Source organism: Sciurus carolinensis, chromosome 5, assembly GCF_902686445.1.
Source record: "Sciurus carolinensis chromosome 5, mSciCar1.2, whole genome shotgun sequence".
Classification (NCBI taxonomy): domain Eukaryota; kingdom Metazoa; phylum Chordata; class Mammalia; order Rodentia; family Sciuridae; genus Sciurus; species Sciurus carolinensis.
The window spans coordinates 135747799-135768647 of record NC_062217.1 but is presented as its reverse complement, the minus strand read 5'-3'; the positions used below and the strand labels follow the sequence as shown (position 1 = coordinate 135768647).

Below are 20849 nucleotides of genomic sequence, written 5' to 3'. Positions count from 1 at the left end.
AACCAAGAAAGTAGATGACATCTCCCTTGAGCTTTCAAGCAGTATGGCACCTTGACTAAAATTATAGGTAAATCACCAAGATTTTTTTAAAAGAATGATATTGGCTTTATTTTATTTTCTTTCTTGAACAAATAACCAAGCAATCTTCTGTGATGTCACCCACCATGGTGAGATAATGTCATGGATGGGGATCACCCATCTGGGTAGCCTCAGGTCCTCATGACACCAGGAGAGTTGGCTGACCCAAGGGAAGTCCCTGTTCTCACTGTCTCCCTCCTCATCCCCATGCAGAGACCCACACACCATTAGCATAGATAGGGACATGTTCCCCTCCTGGCCTCCCTGGACATGCTGCACGGGGAGAACAGAGGTCACCAGTGAGGCAGGATACTTCTCCTGTTCCAGGCTTCCAGGCTGCCCTGAACACTCATGGGGCTTATAACTCTGGTAAGGTCACTGAACCTACCTGAACCTGAGCCTCCTTTGTGGCAAGGCAAGGGTGATCATTTCAGGCCTCTGAGTATTGTGAGCTCTAAATGGCAAATGCATGGGCCATACTAGAGACTCAAGGACCATTCCCTGTATTCCCTTGGAACTCCATTTATATCCTTCCTCTGTTAATTCTTCAAAGCATCTTGCCACAAGGGTTGCCTCTGGGTGTGGCAATATTGAGTACAGAGGAAAAGAACAATGCCACCAAGGTCTGCTGTTCGGGGTTTGCTGCATAAGTATTCTCCTCTCTAGGATTCTCCATCCAGGTGAAGGGAGGTGGGAGCAATGGGAGGGTACTCACTGTCCAGCAGACTAAACAGGCCTAGTGACTCTGGGTCTCCAGAGTTTGCAGTAAGCCAGCCTTGGCTCATTCTTAAGGCGTCATCTGACCTTCCTGTGCTTTCTCTCCAGGACAAAGAGGTCAATCTGGAGCAGGTGCATCGACGCATGAACAGCCTCATGGATGAAGACATTGCTCACAAGCAGATTTCCCCTGCATCTATTGAGCTCTCAGCCCTAGAGATGGGGGGCCTGGCTCCCAGCCAGGCCTTGGAGCCAACACGGGAGTACCAGAACACCCAGCTCTCCGTCAGCACCTTTCTGCCAGAACAAAGCAGCCACGGCACCAGCCGGACACTCTCGTCAGGGCCCAGCAGCAATCTGCCGCTGCCGCTGAGCAGCTCTGCCACCATGCCCTCCATTCAGTGCAAACACAGGTCGCCCAATGGGGGGCTGTTCCGACAGAGCCCGGTGAAGACCCCCATCCCCATGTCCTTCCAGCCCGTGCCTGGAGGCGTCCTTCCAGAGGCTCTGGACACCTCCCACGGCACCTCCATCTGACCGCGCCGCCTGCCCTCCCGCCCGCCCACCCACCCGACCAGCAGAGCTTTTTAATACAAGAAAACAACAACACAAACCACACACAAATACACACACACACACATACACACACAGAGAGACTCTTTCATTTTTCTTGTACATATGTGTAAATAATGACAGAATGGAGTGGGGTAAAAGTGTATTTTGAATATTCCCAATTTTCGAAGTCAGTAAAAAAAAAACACAAAAACTGTATGAATGACTTTGTAAATTTTGTTCTATATGAATAAAAAGGCAAATTACTTGTGATCATTCTGAAGTGCCAAAGGAGCCCCCTGTTCCTGGGCCTTTCTGAGGGCAGGAAGGGCAATCAGATAAGGGGCCCCTTCCTGTTGGGGAGAAGGAAGACTAGGAGCCCCAGTGCTGCTTGCTGCCGTGCCCCACGGCTTCCCACTTGGTTCCTTTGCTCCTGGGCCCTCCTTCCTCCTATAGTCCCCTTGGGTAGATAGAGTGAGTCTGGAGCCAGCATTGGCCTGGTGCATTGGGTCACTGTACTGTAGGGTTATCCACTGTTCTGTGAGCCTGGCACTTAGGAGGTGTCCTGGCCAATCCAGCTCAAGATGGTGACCACACCACGAGTCACAGCGTGTAGTGTGCAGCTGCCTCATGAGCCCCAGAGAAGCTGCCCATATTGAGGTAACAATCTCTGATGCCAATTTGTTCTAATATCATCCTGTTGGTCTTGTTTTTGTTTTTTAACTTTCTCTACCTACTTAGAAGAATCAGCCAGTGAAAGACTATGGGGGAAGGAGAGCAGGTTCCATCATTGCCGGGGCCAAGGTGGGATTGGCCTGGTGGAAGGTACTTAGGGATAAAGAGATGTGAAGTATATATGGTTGGTGATACAGACCATGTAAGGTGGTAGGATGAGAGGTCAGGTAAAGGAAGGCTATTCACGTGGGGTTGGATCATGGCCCCAGAAGAGAGAGGAAAGTGTGGTCACAGAAGCAGGGAGTGGAAGCATTGTGGTTTCAGGGAAAAGGATCTTGCTGGAAGGAGTTAGGGAAGGTGTCCGCAGGTGATGGGTAATCTAGGAATTAGAGAAGAGGTCCCTGACCCATAGGAGAAAAGCATAACTATAATATGAAGACAAGTATTTCCCATCCTCTAGGGAACTTGTTTTAAGCCCCCAAAGTAAAGGCGCATCAGGAAGTTGGCCAAACAGGGCCAAATACCACATGAGTCCTCTCTCCTGGTTTTACCACCTTCTCAGACCAGAAATCCTCAGTGAAGGGATCAAGTTCACAGCAAAAGCCCTCCAGGGTAAGATCATCTTATGTCTTCTGAGATCCCCAGGTCTATTCCTGAGCTAGTGAAGTTGCTGGAAACCCTGTTTCCTAAAACCAGGACAATCCAAAGGCCTAATCTCCCTCTATCACCCTTTCTAGGGCAACTAAACTACAGACCCAGAGAAAAAAAAAAATCAGGAATAGGTAATGGGGCAGGGGGTCTGAGCTACTTTTTTAGTCCCTCTCCTTTTGAAGACAAAGGTGATTCTGATCTCCTAACCTGTCAGGACAGGGAACACAGTCCACATAGGGCACAGAGGAGAGCAGGGCTCCTACCCCAGCATGAATCAGGAAGCCAAGAACCTGAGTCCTGAAGACTCAGTTCTATTACTTGCTTCTCCATATCCCTGTGGAGTTACTGGAGAGATGTATTTATGAGGGTGATAACTAGCTCCCAATTTATTTCTTTCTTGAAGTTCTGAGTGACATGATTGAGCAGTAAGGAATGGCCACATCACACCGCCAGCTAAAAGCACCCCAGGGAAGAGAGTGTTTATAATTACGTTATTTATCTTTTGGTGCTGAGAATGGCCTGATGCTAGCCTTATGGAGGTGATCCATTGACAGCTCTCCAATCAGAGTATGTGGAGCTTGGAATCAGGCATGCATAACAGAGCATAGGTTGGTTACCACCACCCCAAGAAACAGCAGGCTTGTTTTCTTCCCATCAGCATTTTGGGGGACCTACACTGGATGGCCAAGTTTTCATATATATACTCTCTCTATTTTTAAAATCAACCTGAGATCTCACTGCCTTATCTCACACCCAAGTCTGTTTTTCCCCCCCTGAGATGAACAATCTTCTGAGGTATATCACGGATATAGGTGTCTTCTTGGACAGCTTTGCTTAGAATGGGTATCAGGGAGGGAGAGAGGTGGAGTGTGTGTGTGTGTGTGTGTGTGTGTGTGTGTGTGTGTGTGTGTGAAAGAGAGAGAGAGAGAGAGAGAGAGAGAGAGAGAGAGAGAGAGAGAGAGAGAGAAAACCAGCATCTTTGAGGGAAAAGAACACTGCTTCTAAAATTCCCTTACACCTCATGGTGTTATTCTTCATCATGTTTATGTTGTGTTTTTTGAATTTCTTACTCTTGGCATGAAGGGAAATGATTGACATTCAAGAAAATTCTCTAGGGGGAAAACAACAACAAATAACAAAACCTGAATCTTCCCAACTCAGATTTTGGTGTCAGCTCAGAATGTATCTTTTTTTCATGCTTTGCTCTTTGGATTTATAACTCTGTTTAGATGATTCCATACATTTTAGGTATATTTTGTGCCTTCAGACACTGCAAATAATAATCAGCATTTGGATTAAAGTTGTTTAATAATAAAACTTGTCTGCTCCCTACGCTCTTATTCTCTGGGATGAAGAAATGCCGTCTGCTTGTTTCCAGGTGTGCCGAGGGCACCTCCTGAATTCTGGCTCATTGGCATGCACAGTTGTTAGAGAAACTCTCCAGGTGCTTCTCAGATATGCCTGGGAGCAGTGGACATGTCCTCCTCACCAATTGTATATTCAGAGTCAATTGATATCAATAGTGTGAAGGCTGGACTGCAGAAATTTTAAGTCTTGAAACTTAATAGTTTGCTTTAAAATGTTGGGCTCTTAGAAGATTCTTAGGAAGAATTGGGCCATACTATGTAACACATGATGAACATGATTTTATATGTCAGCTGACTTTGTCTCTCTTCTACACTCACTCTGAACCCAGGTACCTGGCATCCCTGTGCTTAGGTCTTGGGAACTGTCATTCCTGGAGGACCTCTCTGGCTTGACTTCTCGACATTTGGCCATAAAAGTGGCTGTGGGTACCTTTCTTCCTTGGACATGTCCTACACTCAGACATCTCTGTAGGTCTGGAATCTTCTTTCACTGGCATATACACATGCTCCCTCGCCCCACCTTTGGCATCCCAAATGCCCACTATGGTGTCTTGACCTTCTTAGGGAAAATAACCCTATTCTCAACCTTGGGGTAAATCATGCTGCTCTATAGGGTCTGATTTTCATGATGCAGACCTCAACTTCTGGAAACTGAAGGGAGAATACCTGGCTGTTTTTCTTCTACCTCTACAGCACTGACGTCTTCTCTAATCTTTTGGAGATGGGGGTCGGGGAGGCAGGGAATAAACAGTCCCAGGTTTTCTGAACAGACAGATGAGATTGAACAGGAGCAGCTACAGTAACACCCCAAAGGGCTGTGTTTTCCTAAGAAAAAGCAACCTGGTTCCTGATTTTTAAATTCTACCAATCATACCAAGGCAAAACTAATTCCCTATGTAATCTTTGTCTTTTCAAACTCTGAAAGAGGAACAAGGACACATAAAAGAAAGACCACTAGGTCTAAAGGCCATGATGACATGGTGAAATATTTTATTCCTATGGCCCATGCCTTTTCATTTTAAAACCATTTAATTTAATAATACATAATAGAAATATTATTAAATATTTTAAAATATTACATTTAATAATTATATTTGAGATGTCATTAAAAGCTATTAAATATTTCATTTAATAATAGGGATGGACATTATTTAATGGATAACTTGGGTCTTCTTGCAATTTTCTGCTTCCAAGGCTAAGGAGCTGGTTAATCACATGCCTCCGCCTTTGTCTTCAATAAATTTTCATTCCTGTAAGTACAAGTTCATGAATTAGCATCCATGTCTTAAAGCCTTGTATTGTGTTCCCAGCTTTGGCAACACAAGATTAGATAAAAGCTAAAAATTTTTAACCGACCTTTCTTTGTTATTGTCACAATAAAAGAGGGAGCATATGTCTGTTCCTAATGTAACATTTTCTTATATCTAAGGCATCCTTTTATTTCATGCCATTAGTATTTTTAATAAACGAAATTATGTTTGATTCTTATCCTCATCCCTCATACCAAGAAACTCTAGATAAATACCTCTTTCCTGTGCCAATAATTTTAATCACTGCCTTATTTTTTTCCTTAGTGGTATTTTAGAGAGTTTATTTTTAAGAGAAATGCATATATTCCAGATAAATCAGATGAATTAATAGCCACAGCCTACAAAAGAAGAAGGGATAACTGTCAATAAACTTATCATCCTCAACCCCCACAGTTTTCATTCTTTCATCTCTTCAACTTGATTGACATTGAATTCTGAGTTTCAAAAGAAGTAGGAAAAAAAAAACTCCAGCTACTGAACTTTCCAATGGCAAGGGCCAGGATTGGGAAGATGTGTCACCAAATAGTCCCTAATCACTTAGGATGAACTACCAAATGTGATTCAAGGAGAGCTCAGCTGCTAGCAGATTCTAGAATACAGTTGCCAGGAGCAACCACGTCTCCAGCTCAAAGGAAAACAAAATATTCATCAATACACTTAGACTTATTGGTACTTGAAAAAAGGACACACAGACACTATACACACCTCTGTGCACACTCATGCACAAAAACCCAGGACTATGCAGACGTATTCACCCTATCAGCACACACATGTAGAGTTTAAAAGCACACAGTATCGTACTTAAGTGCTGCAAGCAGGTGGGGTTCTGTTCATCAGAGCTGGGAAACAGGGTCCAGGGGAGGAAAGTGGCTCCTTGAGGGCTTCTGTGCTCAGTGCACAGTTTCAATGCAACAATCAGCCAAGCAGTGCTCTGCAATCAGTCACAGGGGAAAGAGGCACACATCCTGCAAAGTGGGCTCTCTCCTGCCAGGCATCCTGGTGTGCACAGCCAGCACTACTGCCACGGATTCCTTGCTCTGAAGTCCTGATTTTCTACCAGAATCCCTGAAATATGTGGAGAAGTCCCAAACATCCTCCAAGGCATCCTAATTATTTCCAAATACGAAGATCCACAATTGCATCCATATCAGTGGCCATTTATTGATTAGGTATTGTATTCCATGGAATGTACTATAACCTCTACATATAAACACTCTCTCTTATTCTCATTTCAGTCATGAAAGCTAGAAATTATTGTATACAAGTTATAGATAAGGAAACCAAAAGTCAAAAAAGCATGGTCCCAAAGTAAGAGAGAGAATGTAATCTTTCACACCTCCTCATCTGTTTGGTTCTGTAGTTCACGCTGTAGTTGCAGCTGACTCTTTCGTAGTAGGAAGCATGCTCACTGCGTCTCACCTATTGGTCCCTCATGGTCTTTGTCCCAAGGCACAGTGTCACCAGCACCAAGATATGTCCCCCAACCTATCTTATTTCTGGTGGCTTCAAGGTGTGTGGGTGAATATCTGCTTGTGCTCTGCGGTGACTGTGTCTAGCATGGGCTAAAAGGATTATTTCCAACCACAGAGTTGAGTTAGATCTGCTTCCCTGAAACTACCTCAGTCAGGCAGGATATCAGAGTCCACTAGGTTTACTCAGAAAATGGGCAGTTCCTCCAAGTGTATCTCTTCTCCTTGGATCCCCAGGGAGCATGCCCTCCTTCAGAAGGTAAACTCTGTATCAAACCAAGGGAAGATCTAGGGATCACTAATTCTCCAAAGAGCTTTGAGATTCTTGTTCAGAGCAGAGATTTCCTCCCCTAAAGTCTCTAGATAGACCTCAGAGGTTCCAAGAACCTTCTATCATTGTTTGCCAACTTGGTGAGTGAATTGTTTTGCCCCAGGGATGGGTTTGTATCTTTCAATATATTCTAAAGATTCTTTTATGAAAGGTCTAAGCCATTACCCATGAGTTGGGAGTTAGGCAAGCCTGTGCACCTCACTCCCTCAGGGTTGGTGTTTAGGTATAATCCCATTTTGGTATCCATCGGAGGTGGGAAATAAAATAGTGACCATCAGAGGGAAAGGAGTATGAGAAATGCATGCCCGACGGGGCCCTGGGGCTTTGACTCAGAGATGGACAAGCCCACTGGCAAGGCACATCAGGAACCACAAGATGCACAGCTGATGGAGCGATGCTGGTGCTCTGATCCTGGCACAAAGGGAGACGGCCAAGACAAAGCAAAGGTGCATATATTGAAAGGGGCATATATTGAAAGTGGCAAGATCTGGACCAGAATTCTAATTCTGGCAATAATTGGCAGTGACATCTGATCTGGAGCACATTCTTTTTATGTTCTTGTGCCTCACTGCTTCATTCATGTATTAATGACAATCATATTTTTTTCTTTTGGTGGGAATGCCATAGTAATCATAGCAATAGCTGGACATTATTGAGAATTTACTATGTGCCATGTATCATCTCATTAGATCCTACTATTATTGTATGCAATTGCTAATTAGGAAAACGAGAGAAGTTCAATGATTTGCTTACAACGTGTGTCAGATCAACATCTATAACAAAATGTCATAGACAGGGTGGCTTATAAATAGCAGAAATGTATTTCCCACCGTTCTAGAGTCCAAGGTCAAGGCACTGACTCAGTGGCTAGGGAGTGCTCATTTCCTGGCTCATAGATGGTGACCTCTCATTGTGTCCTCACAAGCTAGAAAGAGCATGGAAGCTATCTAGCTCCTTTTTAAAAGGAACTAACTGTTCACTTCAGAAAGCCCCCCCTCCATCTCCTAATATCATCATCTTGGGGAGTTAGGATTCCAACATATGAATTTGGAGGGGACATAAACACGCAGACCATAGTACGGGAAAAGGATGTGCTCTTCAGGCAGCCTGAGTTGCTGATGTATGACTTCACAGTGCAATGTCAACAAGGGGCCTGGGACACATGGACATTTTCTCTATTTTCCTAAGCCTGGCAAGGGGTGCAGGAAAAATGGGATCAGTGTTCCTTAGATAGAGACAAATGCTGCGTATCAATAAATGAGCCCTGGTTTTCATTTTCTCTGGACTTCACGGCTTTATAATCTTTGATTTGAAGTTATGGGGATGAATTCACAAGGCTACCTGTGATCTACAGTTGCTAGAAAGAACTTTTTCTAGTTCATAAACTCTTCTCTTCTGACAAGTGAACTTTTTTTGGAAACCAGACAGATTCCAAAGGCCATAGCTGTCTTCTGACAAGAAAGGCCTTGCTTGCCTTTGCTTCATGCAAGCCAAATTACTTTTTTTTTTTTTCTGAATCAGGGTGGAGCCAAATGAATCCCCAAGGAAGCTCATTCAGTAGGTCAGTCTGGGACCAGACAGATGTAGATTAAAATCTGGTTATTCCCACTCACTGCATGGGTAGCTTTGTTTTTATCACTATCATCAATTAGCCTCTGCTGTGTCCCCTCAGTTGTAGAAAGGATCCTGGTGCAGAGCTTTGTTGAGGACCAGCAATAATACAGGTCAGATGCTTTACAAATATATTCTCATAAAAGGTCATTCTTATGGTGATTTGCAGACCTACAGCACCCTGTCTCTGGGGGCGAGCTACTCAGTCTTTGACCTTAGCCAGCCATCTCAACTGGTATTCACACACAGACTAGACTATTTCCTTCCAGCTAGGGCAGAAGCTAGATTTGTCTTCAGGACAGAGAAAAACAGCATTTCCCATCCCATCTCCAGAACTAGCATGATTGCTTTGTACCCCGTCCTTGTCCTACTGGGAATTGACAGTGCCAGTAGTCCTCACCTCTGTTACTGAGACCCACTCAGGTAATATTTCTGATTGTTCCCAAAAAGCAAATGGAAAGTAACCTGGTTTAGCTGGACAGGAGTGATTTGATTGTGAGTCATTCAGTTAATGCTGTCTCAGTTCCAGGCATACTCATGATGGAATGCAGATGAGAAGTAGGCTCAGGGGAGACAGCATTTCCAAAGTGGAAGGAGGCACTGATGAGTCCTCTGGAGTAATGTTTGAGGGGTAAGGCTCATGATCAGATACTCTGTAAAACAACAGAACTTCAGGGACTTCCTGAGGTGAATAGGAAGTCACCTGCTTCCAAGGTGGGACCCAATTTCCTTGTGTTTTATGGAAAAAGTAGATGCATATATCAGGAGCTGTAAGGAGTAGGTGTATTGGAATGATTTGACATTTACTCTATGTGTGTCTGTTTTACTACTTCTGCCTCTACCTGAGGCCTGAAGCCCATAGTGGTTGAATCTTTTACAGTCAGCAACTTGTCACCTGTGCCAGCTATGTTACCTCAGTGGATGGTGCTTGTTGCCTTTGGAAGAAAATGACAAAATGGACTCCCATGTCAGTAAAGATCCTGAATGGTAAGAAAGAAAGTACATTGACACAGAGGGATTTGAAGAGAGAGATGATTTGTGAAGACATACAGAGGGAAAGATAAATCACAGGGAGAACAGAGAAACCTTGGGCTAAAAACAGTAGTGCACCCCACTACCTTAGGGCCTGACAGAGTTGAAGGAGGGAGCGTGTTTCCTAACTATGAGAAGGCTGGACCTGAGTCTGGCTCAGGGATGAGCAACCCAATGGTGACCCACAAGCAGAGAGCTGGGGGACCACATACTCTGACTGCGTCAGTCTCCTCCCCTTAGTCATTGGTCTCCTGCTAAAGCCCAAGAGCAGAGGACAAGGGAGTCCACTGAGGCAGTTCACAATGACCAGTCTCCCAGGAACAAGATGGAGAAGGACAGAGAACAGTTATGATAAGGGGAGGTATGCGAGTGAGAAATTAAAGAAATTTAATATGGCAGGGTCCATAGGGGGAAAATGGAAATTTACATAGATTATATGCCTATCATATTCTGGGAGAATTAGCTCATTCTTCCTCTGGAACATTCAGAAATCTCTTTTTGACAAATGCAGAAAATGAGATTTAGGGTAATAAAGTGGTTTGTTCAAGGTTGTCCAAATAGTCCCTCAGCCTAAATAGAGTCTGTGCTCTTTTCACCTTGGACTTCCCTGTGTGTTCAGAGATATGGACACAAGTCAACCTGGTAAAGGGTCACCTCTTCAGATGCCTCAGTCGCCAAAGAGTGCAAGGTTGAGGGTGAGGGCAGGCAGAGTGGAATGCATGACATTCGTTCTGGTTTGGATATGAAGTGTCCCCAAAGGCTGTGTATTAAGGCTTGGTCCCTAGTACAGCAATGTTCAGAGTTTGGGCTCTTGGAAAGCAATTGGATCATGAAGGCTCTGATCTCAAAAATGTATTAATCCATTGACAGATTAATATTTTGATGGCATTATTGGGAAGGAGTGTAAACTATAAGAAGTGTGAGTTAGTTAGTGGAAGTAGATCAATATGGGCATGCCCTGGAAGGGTGTATGTTGTCTCCAGTCCTTTCCTCCTTCCCTCTGACTCTGTATCCTGGCCATCCTGAGATGATCTGCTTTTGCTCCACCATGCCCTTCCACCATGATGTTTCTGCAAGGGAGCCAGTCAACCATGGACTAAAACCTCTGAAACTGTGAGCCAAAATAAATCTTTCCTCCTCTAAATTGATTTTCTCAAGTATTTATTACAGCAATGAAAAACTGTCTAACAGAACATTCAATGAGAAAACACTCTGCTTTTCACTGTTGGGATAGCATGCTTGTATTCTGTAAAACTATAATTTGGTTGTGAGAGGCTGTTCATCTGCTCGGATCCCCAAAGAAGAGCAAGGCATGGAGCTACACAGGAGCTAATGTATTTGGAATTAGAAAGATGTACTTTTGAAGTCAGATTCTGCTGTTTTATAGCTATGTGACCACAAGTAAGTCACTTAACCTCTCTGTGCATCAATTTTCACATCCCTGAAATCTATACAATGAGGAGAAAATTTCTGTCTCAGAGGATGAATTAAGGAAACTTGCAATAAAATACCTACTACTAGCATTAGTGGCTGGCATGTGTCAAATAATCAATAATGACCGTTATTACTATAGGACATATGATCACAAGGGGTTTAACTACAAAACCACAGTTTTAAAATACATTTTTAAAAATTCTAAAATACATGCAGAAAGTGACACAAATCATCAGTATACACTATACACCTCAACTCATTTCAACATTTTCACAGAGCTCTTAGCTAAAATAAGAATAAAACATGATTAGACTTTCTGAGACCCGTCTTGTATACCTCCCCAGCTGAAACCTCCAGAAATCCAAAGGTACTACTACTATATGTTTTAAAACCATTGATTAATTTCATCTACTTTTGAAATATACATAGGTAGAATCAGATACACTTTTTTGCCTTTTTTTTCTTTCAACATTGATTTTAGAGATTTATCTACAGTTCTACATGAAGTTCATTTTCATTGCTATAGAGGATTTCATTGCATGAACATTCCACAATTTATGCATTCTATTGTTGGTAGACTTTTGATTTGTTTTTGTTGTGAATTATTACAAATAGTGTCCCAATGAATACTTTTATACTTGCATGAATTTATGTGTCTTTCTGTTGGATTTTTGAGTCATTGGTATCAATATATTCAGCATTATGTAGATACTTCTAAAATGGTAGTATCAGTAATATCAGAAATAGTCATGCTGACTTATGCCATTTACCTGCAATGTTTGAGAGTTGTGGCTTTTCAACATCCATGATCACTGGTGCTGTGAAGTAGTTGTTAGCCCTTCTAGTGGGAATGTGGTTGTTATGGTTTGGATGTGAGGTGTCCCCCAAAAGTTCATGTGTGGGACAATACAGAAGGGTTCTGAGAACCTTAACCCAGGCAGTAAATTAATCCCTGATGGGATTAACTGAGTGGTAACTGGAGGCAGGTGGGTTGTGGCTGGAGGAGGTGGGTCATTAGGGGTGTGGCTATGGGGTATATATTTGTATTTGGCAGTGGAGTTTCGCTTCCTGATTGTCCTGTGAGCCACTTCCCTCTACTACATTCTTCCACCCATGATGTCCTGCCTTACTTTGAGCGCCAAGAAATGGAGCCAGTTGTCTATGGACTGAAACCTCTGAAACCGTAGCATCTAAATAACTTTTCCTCCTCTAAAATTGGTGCTGGTTGGGTCTTTTATTCTCAGTGCCAAAAAATTTGACTAAAACAGTGGTGTACCTAAAGGTGATTTTAATTTGCATTTACTGATGATTAATGAATGGAACCTATTACAGATGCGTATTAGGCTATCACTTTTGTTATGTTTCTTCTGTTCCACACCATGGCTTGCCTTTCAAGATACTCCATTTCTGGTATCTTTTGATTGAATAAATATTGTGAATTTAACTGTGGGTTTACATATCGACTTTGTCCTTTGACTATAATGTGCTTGGGTATAGTTTCCTTTGAATTTCTAATGCTTGAGTATATAGAATTTTGTATCCTGGAGTTGTCATTTGTCAGTTTTAGTAAAATTTCAGCCTTTTCTCTTTTCCTTTGTGCCTCTATTTTAGACATTTTCTTTTGAAAATCTTGTTTCTTGGTACATAGATCCCTTAGGTGATTTGTATTTTCTTTTTCTTTTTTATTTACTTTCGTTAGCCTCTCAATTTTTTACAAGCTCATTATATCTTTTTTCTTTGTCCTGTGTGTGTGTATGTGTGTATGTATAGATAGATAGATAGATTCTCCCTATATTTTTAGTAACCATAGCTATATTTTTGAGCACTTTCATGTTCACAATAAGTGAATGGAAAGTACAGAGAATTCCCATGTATCTAGTATGCCCCCCGTCACAACCTCCACAATCAAGCACCAGAGTGGTACATTTGTTACAACAGAAGAACATATGTTGATGCATCATTATCACCCAAATCCATTGTTTATGTTAGGGTTTACTCTTGGTACTGTATATTTTATGGTTTGAAAAATGAATGACACCATGTATTTCAGTCCACTGTGTGTAGTGCTATAACAAAATAGTTGAGACTGGGTAATTCCTAAGTAATAGAAATTCATTTCTGCAGTTCTGGAGATAGGAAGTCTAAGATCAAGGTGCTCACAAGTTGGATTGTCTGATGAGGGCAGCTCTCTGCCTCCAAGAGGGTATCTGCATCCTCCAGAGGGGAGGAATGCTAGGTCCCCAGATGGCAGAAGGTGCAAGGGCTAGTGATCTGGACACTGTGTGAAACCTCTTTTGTAAGGTCCCTAATCCCACACCTAAGAGGAGGAATCCTCATGACCTGCTCACCTGTTAAAGATCTTACTTTTAAAATACCATCACATTGGCCATTAAGTTTCAACAGCTGGATGTTGAAGAGGACACAATGCTACATTTAAATCATGGCAATGCGTATACACCATTACAGTATCATAACATAATTTTACTGTCCTAAAAATCTATGCTGTGACTCTTCACCCTCTCTCTACCCCTAGGAATCAATGACCATTTTAGTCTCCATAATTTTGCCTTCTTCAGAAAGACTTATAGGTAGAATTAAGAAGTTTGTAGCCTTTTCAGATTGGCTCCTTTCCCTTCTTTCAGATTGACTTTCTTTCTTTTCACTTTTAAGATTCCTCCATGTCTTTCCAAGGCTTGATAGCCTGCTTGTCTTTGGCACGAAATGATATTTCGTTGTATGAAAGTGCCACAATTTATGCATTCACCTCCTGAAAAACATCTTGGTTCTTCTAAGTTTTGACTATTATGAATAAAGCTGTTATAAACATCCACATGCACTTATTTTTCCTTTTGTGAACATTGTTTTCAACTTACATGGGCAAATACCAAGGAGTACAATTGTACTGTACAATACAACATATTGTATGACGAGACTGTGTAGTTTTGTCAGAAATTACCACACACTATCTTCCAAAGTTGCCATGTACACTTTCTGCTCTGATTGATGATTTCTTACTACTCCGAGTTTGGTGTGTCAGTGTTTTGGATCTTGGCCATTTTAAAAGGTATGTAGTGGTATTTCATTGTTGTCTAAATATACAATTCGTATGTGCTGAGGTTGTAGTTCAGTGGTAGAGCACTTGCCTAGCCAATTTGAGGCACTGGGTTTGAGTCTCAGCACCACATATAAACAAATAAATAAATAAACAAATAAATAAAGGCCCATCAACAACTAAAAAAAATTTTAAAAATAAATATACAATTCCCTAAAGGCATATAATATAGAGCACCTTTTCACATATATGTATACATGAATATATGTACATATATATATATACATATATATATGTGTGTATATATATATATATATATATATATATATATATATATATATACTCTCTGTATATTTTCTTTAATGAAATGTCTTTTGGGGGCTTTTTCCTGTATTTTACATTGGGTTGTTCATTTCTTATTGTTGAGTTTAACAATTCTTTACACATTTTCAACAATTTTGTGTCAGATCTGTTGCAAATATTTTCTCCTTATCTGTGACTTGTCTTCTCTTTTGGAATTTCTAAATATCAAAACACACCATCTGTGAACAATGACAGTTTTATATTTTCTTTCCCAACATGTATAACTTCTATTTCCTTTTCTTGTCTTACTGTATTAGCTTGTGTAACTGAATAGTTTATCTGCTTGTTTTTGATATGTTTGTTTGTGGTGCTGGGGATTGAGCCCAGGACCTTGTACACAAGAGGCCAGGGGCTCACCACTGAGCATTACCCCTAGCCCTGCTCTTACTTTTGACTTCTGCTCTGTTTCTTTCTTTTGTCCTTTTCATTGAGCATTTCATACATAATTTTGTTTTATATCCTTTCTTAGCATATCATTTTTACTTCTTTTTTGCCTTTTTAATGGTTATTCTAGAGTTCACAATATATATTTATAGTTAGACCAAGTCTACTCCCAAATAAATTATACTTCTTCTACATATGTGTAAATACCATCTAATAACAAGATTTCCCACTTAGTCTTTGTATTATTGCTCTCACCCATTTCATTTATGCATACATATAATCATTGCCAACATTCTTGCTATTTTATTTTGAAGAGATTGTTATCTTTTAGATCAGTGACAGTTTGGTTTGTCCTATTCTGGTATCAGTTCACAGACGTTTCTGCATAGGATAACTGTTCCAGTAAGCTGTGGTTCTCTGTTTCCACTGATTTGTCTCTGTAATTTCAGGGTGCCATGATTTGCCCTGTGACCTCATTTTTCTGATGGATCTAATAAGAGTTGATTTTTCATTTTGTATTGTATATTACTTGGTGTTAGGATGGAGCCATGACTTCCAAACTCCCTATACACTAGACTAGAAAAAAAAAAGTTTGTCTATGTGTGTACATGAGTAATATTTTATTGAAAGTTGGACATTGTGTATGAAAAATGATGGTGGCACAGAATGATATTCTCTTTTCCCCTGAGATAATTTACTGTATTATAAAGCATGCAACTAGAATGAGATAAATAACCTCAATTATTTATGGATGAAACTGACTTGAGCCTGCATTTCTTTTTGTACAAGACAGTCTGCTCTGGGTTCATCCATGTTCCTAGGCTGCTAACATCCAGAGGTCAAACGAAAGCCTGTTATATCTATCAACAGTCCTTTTTATGGCTTAGTCTTACTCCCTATTTTGTCTCCCCACTATTGTGAGACAGCCAAAATTCTACTCACCTTTTTAGTTTATTTTTTCTGCTGCTTCTTAGTTTATTATCCTATACAACTTTAAAATAGCCTAATGCCTCAATAGGAACACATACTATGCCTCAATAGGCACATAGTGTTGCTCCCAATTTACAAGGCCCCACTGTATTATGGGATTTTAGTTCCTTAAGATCTGGATTCCTCCACTGGCCTAATTGCTGATGTATGTTGCCCCATAACTGTGTTATATGCAAAGCTCTGCTTGGCTAATAGTCTTTCCTTTGGGTCTTTTTTTGACTGGCTTTTCAGCTCCTTGCCACACACCAAAGTGACAAATGCTGGTGGGAAAAGACTCATGCTGATCCCCTCAAATCTTGTCTGTTTCAGAGGTTCCCTAATATCTGCAACAGATGTTTCTTTTATTTTATTCAACTTTCTTTTTTTATTATTATTATTGTATACAAATGAGATACATGTTGTTTCTCTATTAGTACATACAGTCAAGGCATACCATTTGTGTAATCATACGTTTACATAGGGCAATGATGTTTGATTATTTTTTTTCCTTCCCCCCCAACCCTCCCACCCCTCTTTCCCCTCTATACAGTCCTTCTTTCCTTCATTCTTACCACACTCCTTATCCCTAACCCTAAACCTAACCCTAAACCTAATGCTAACCCCCCCACCCCCCATTATATGTCCTCATCCGCTTATCAGCGAGATCATTCATCCTTTATTTTTTTGAGATTGGCTTATCTCACTTAGCATGATATTCTCCAATTTCATCCATTTGCCTGTAAATGCCATAATTTTATCATTCTTCATTGTGGAGTAATATTCCATTGTATATATATGCCACAGTTTCTTTATCCATTCATCAACTGAAGGGCATCTAGGTTGGTTCCATAATCTGGCTATGGTGAATTGAGCAGCAATGAACATTGATGTGGCTGTATCTCTGTAGTATGCTGATTTTAAGTTTTTTGGGTATAGGCCAAGGAGTGGGATAGCTGGGTCAAATGGTGTTTCCATTCCAAGCTTTCTGAGGAATCTCCACACTGCTTTCCAGAGTGGCTGCACTAATTTGCAACCCCGCCAGCAATGTATGAGTGTTCCTTTTTCACCACATCCTCGCCAACACCTATTGTTGCTTGTGTTCTTGATAATCGCCATTCTAATTGGGGTGAGATGAAATCTTAGGGTAGTTTTGATTTGCATTTCCCTTATTACTAGGGATGTTGAACATTTTTTCATATATCTGTTGATTACTTGTACATCTTCTTCTGTCAAGTGTCTGTTCATTTCCTTAGCGCATTTGCTGATTGGATTATTTGTATTCTTGGTGTAGAGTTTTTTGAGTTCTTTATAGATTCTGGAAATTAGCGCTCTATCTGAAGTATGAGTGGCAAAGATATTGTCCCACTCTGTAGGCTCTCTCTTCATGTTACTGATAGTTTCCTTTGCTGAGAGAAAGCTTTTTAGTTTAAATCTATCCCAGTTGTTGATTCTTGCTTTTATTTCTTGTGCTATGGGAGTCCTGTTAAGGAAGTCTGATCCTAAGCCAACAAGTTGAAGATTTGGACCTACTTTTTCTTCTATAAGATGCAGGGTCTCTGATCTGATTCCAAGGTCTTTGATCCATTTTGAGTTGAGTTTTGTGTAGGGTGAGAGATAGGGTTTAATTTCATTCTATTGCATATGGTCTTCCAGTTTTCCCAGCACCATTTGTTGAAGAGGCTATCTTTTCTCCATTGCATATTTTTGGAACCTTTGTCTAGTATGAGAAAATTGTATTTATTTGGGTTTGTGTCCATGTCCTCTATTCTGTACCATTGATCTACCTGTCTATTTTGGTACCAATAGCATGCCATTTTTGTTACTATTGCTTTGTAGTAGAGTTGAAGATCTGGTATTGCAATACCCCCTGCTTTGCTCTTGCTACTGAGGATTGCTTTAGCTATTCTAGGTTTTTTATTCTTCCAGATGAATTTCATATTTGCTTGCTCTATTTCTTCAAGGTACATCATTGGGATTTTAATTGGAATTGCATTGAATCTGTATAGCACTTTAGGTAGTATAGCCATTTTGACAATATTAATTCTGCCTATCCAGGAACATGGGAGATCTTTCCATCTTCTAAGGTTTTCTTTAATTTCTTTCTTTAGTGTTCTGTAGTTCTCATTGTAGAGGTCTTTCACCTCTTTTGTGAGATTGATTTCCAAGTATTTTATTTTTTTCGATGCTATTGTGAATGGGGTAGTTTTCCTAATTTCTCTTTCTGAAGATTCATCACTAATGTATAAAAATGCATTGGATTTATGAGCATTGATCTTGTAACCTGCTACTTTACTGAATTCACTTATGAGTTCTAAAAGTTTTCTGGTGGAATTTCCAGGTTCCTCTAAATATATAATCATGTCATCAGCGAACAAGGATAGTTTGAGTTCTTCTTTTCCTATTCGTATCCCTTTAATTTCTTTGCTTTGTCTAATTGCTCTGGCTAGAGTCTCAAGGACGATGTTGAATAGAAGTGGTGAAAGAGGGCATCCCTGCCTTGTTCCAGTTTTTAGGGGGAATGCTTTCAGTTTTTCACCATTTAGAATGATATTAGCCATGGGCTTAGCGTAGATGGCCTTTATAATATTAAGGAATGTTCCCACTACCCCAATTTTTTCTAGTGTTTTGAACATGCTGTATTTTATTGAATGCTTTTTCTGCATCTATTGAAATAATCATGTGATTCTTAACTTTAAGTCTGTTGATATGGTGAATGACATTTATTGATTTCCGAATGTTGAACCAACCTTGCATCCCTGGGATAAAACCCACTTGATCGTGGTGCACTATCTTTTTAATATATATCTGTATGCGATTTGCTAAAATTTTGTTGAGAATTTTTGCGTCGATGTTCATTAAGGATATTGGTCTGAAATTTTCTTTCCTCGATGTGTCTCTGTCTGGTTTAGGTATCAGGGTGATATTGGCTTCATAGAATGAGTTTGGGAGGGTTCCCTCCTCTTCTATTTCATGGAATAGTTTGAGGAGTATTGGAATGAGCTCTTCTTTAAAGGTTTTGTAGAACTCGGCTGAGAACCCATCTGGTCCTGGACTTTTCTTTGTTGGTAGGCTTTTGATGACCTCTTCTATTTCATTGCTTGAAATTGGTTTATTTAAGTTGTGTATGTCCTCCTCGTTCAGTTTAGGTAATTCATATGTCTCTAGAAATTTGTTGATGTCTTCGAGGTTTTCTGTTTTGTTGGAGTATAGATTTTCGAAATAGCTTCTAACTATGTTTTGTATTTCACTCATGTCTGTTGTGATGTTTCCTTGTTCATTCCGAATTTTAGTAATTTGAGTTTTCTCCCTCTTTCTCTTTGTTAGTGTGGCTAAGGGTTTATCAATTTTATTTATTTTTTCAAAGAACCAACTATTTATTTTGTTAATTTTTCCAATTGTTTCTTTTGTTTCGATTTCATTGATTTCGGCTCTGATTTTAACTATTTCCTGTCTTCTACTACTTTTGGTATTGGTCTGCTCTTCTTTTTCTAGCGCTTTGAGCTGTAGTGTTAAGTCGTTTATTTGTTGATTTCTACTTCTTTTGTTGAATGCGCCCCATGAAATAAATCTTCCTCTAAGTACTGCTTTCATAGTGTCCCAGAGATTTTGATATGATGGGTCTTTGTTCTCATTTACTTCTAAGAATTTTTTTATTTCCCTCCTGATGTCTTCTGTTATCCATTCATCATATAATAGGGTATTATTTAATCTCCAGGTATTGGAGAAGTTTCTGTTTTTTATTCTGTCATTTATTTCTAATTTCAATCCATTATGATCTGATAGAGTACAAGGTAGTATCTCTATCTTCTTGTATTTGCTAACAGTAGCTTTGTGGCATAAAATATGGTCTATTTTAGAGAAGGATCCATGTGCTGCTGAGAAGAAAGTATATTCATTCTTTGTTGGATGGTATATTCTATATATGTCCGTTAAGTCTAAATTGTTGATTGTGTTGTTGAGATCTATAGTTTCTTTATTCAATTTTTGTTTGGACTATCTATCCAGTGGTGAGAGAGGTGTGTTAAAATCGCCTAGTATTATTGTGTTGTGGTCTATTTGATTTCTGGAATTGAGAAGGACTTGTTTGACGTACGTGGATGAGCCAATGTTCGGGGCATAGATATTTATGATTGTTATGTCTTGCTGATTTATGCTTCCCTTAAGCAGCATGTAATGTCCTTCTTTATCCCTTCTGACTAGTTTTGGTTTGAAGTCCACATTATCTGAAATGAGGATGGATACTCCAGCTTTTTTGCTGTGTCCGTGTGCATGGTATGTTTTTCCCCATCCTTTCACCTTTAGTCTATGGGTGTCTCTTTCTATGAGATGAGTCTCTTGCAGGCAGCATATTGTTGGATTTTTCTTTTTAATCCAATCTGCCAGTCTATGTCTTTTGATTGATGAGTTCAGGCCATTAACATTCAGGGTTATTATTGTGAAATGATTTGTATTCCCAGTCAATTGACTCATATTTGTTTTTGACATGATTTGGTTTCTCCCTTATTTGGCTCTTCCTTTAGGCTAGCGCCTCCTGTTGCTGATTTGCATCGTTGTTTTTCATCTCTTCCTCATGGAATATTTTGCTGAGAATGTTCTGTAATGCTGGCTTTCTTTTTGTAAATTCCTTTAGCTTTTGTTTATCATGGAAGGATCTTATTTCATCGTCAAATTTGAAGGTAAGTTTTGCTGGGTATAAGATTCTTGGTTGGCATCCATTTTCTTTCAGGGCTTGGTATATGTTGTTCCAGGCCCTTCTAGCTTTTAGGGTCTGGATTGAAAAATCTGCTGATATTCTTATTGGTTTCCCTCTGAATGTAATTTGATTCTTTTCTCTCGCGGCCTTTAAAATTCTGT

At 40.2% G+C, this 20849-nt stretch overlaps 1 protein-coding gene across 1 annotated transcript in view; it reads left to right on the top strand.

Annotated features, from left to right (window-relative positions):
- Grid1 (glutamate ionotropic receptor delta type subunit 1) overlaps nt 1–4045 on the top strand; it is a 745266-nt gene extending 741221 nt beyond the window's left edge. The window contains exon 16 of the mRNA XM_047551889.1: nt 904–4045. Coding sequence (XP_047407845.1) covers nt 904–1332 — 429 coding nt within the window. The 3' untranslated portion in view covers nt 1333–4045. The remainder of the gene's footprint in view (nt 1–903) is intronic.
- The last annotated feature ends 16804 nt before the right edge of the window (nt 4046–20849 follow it).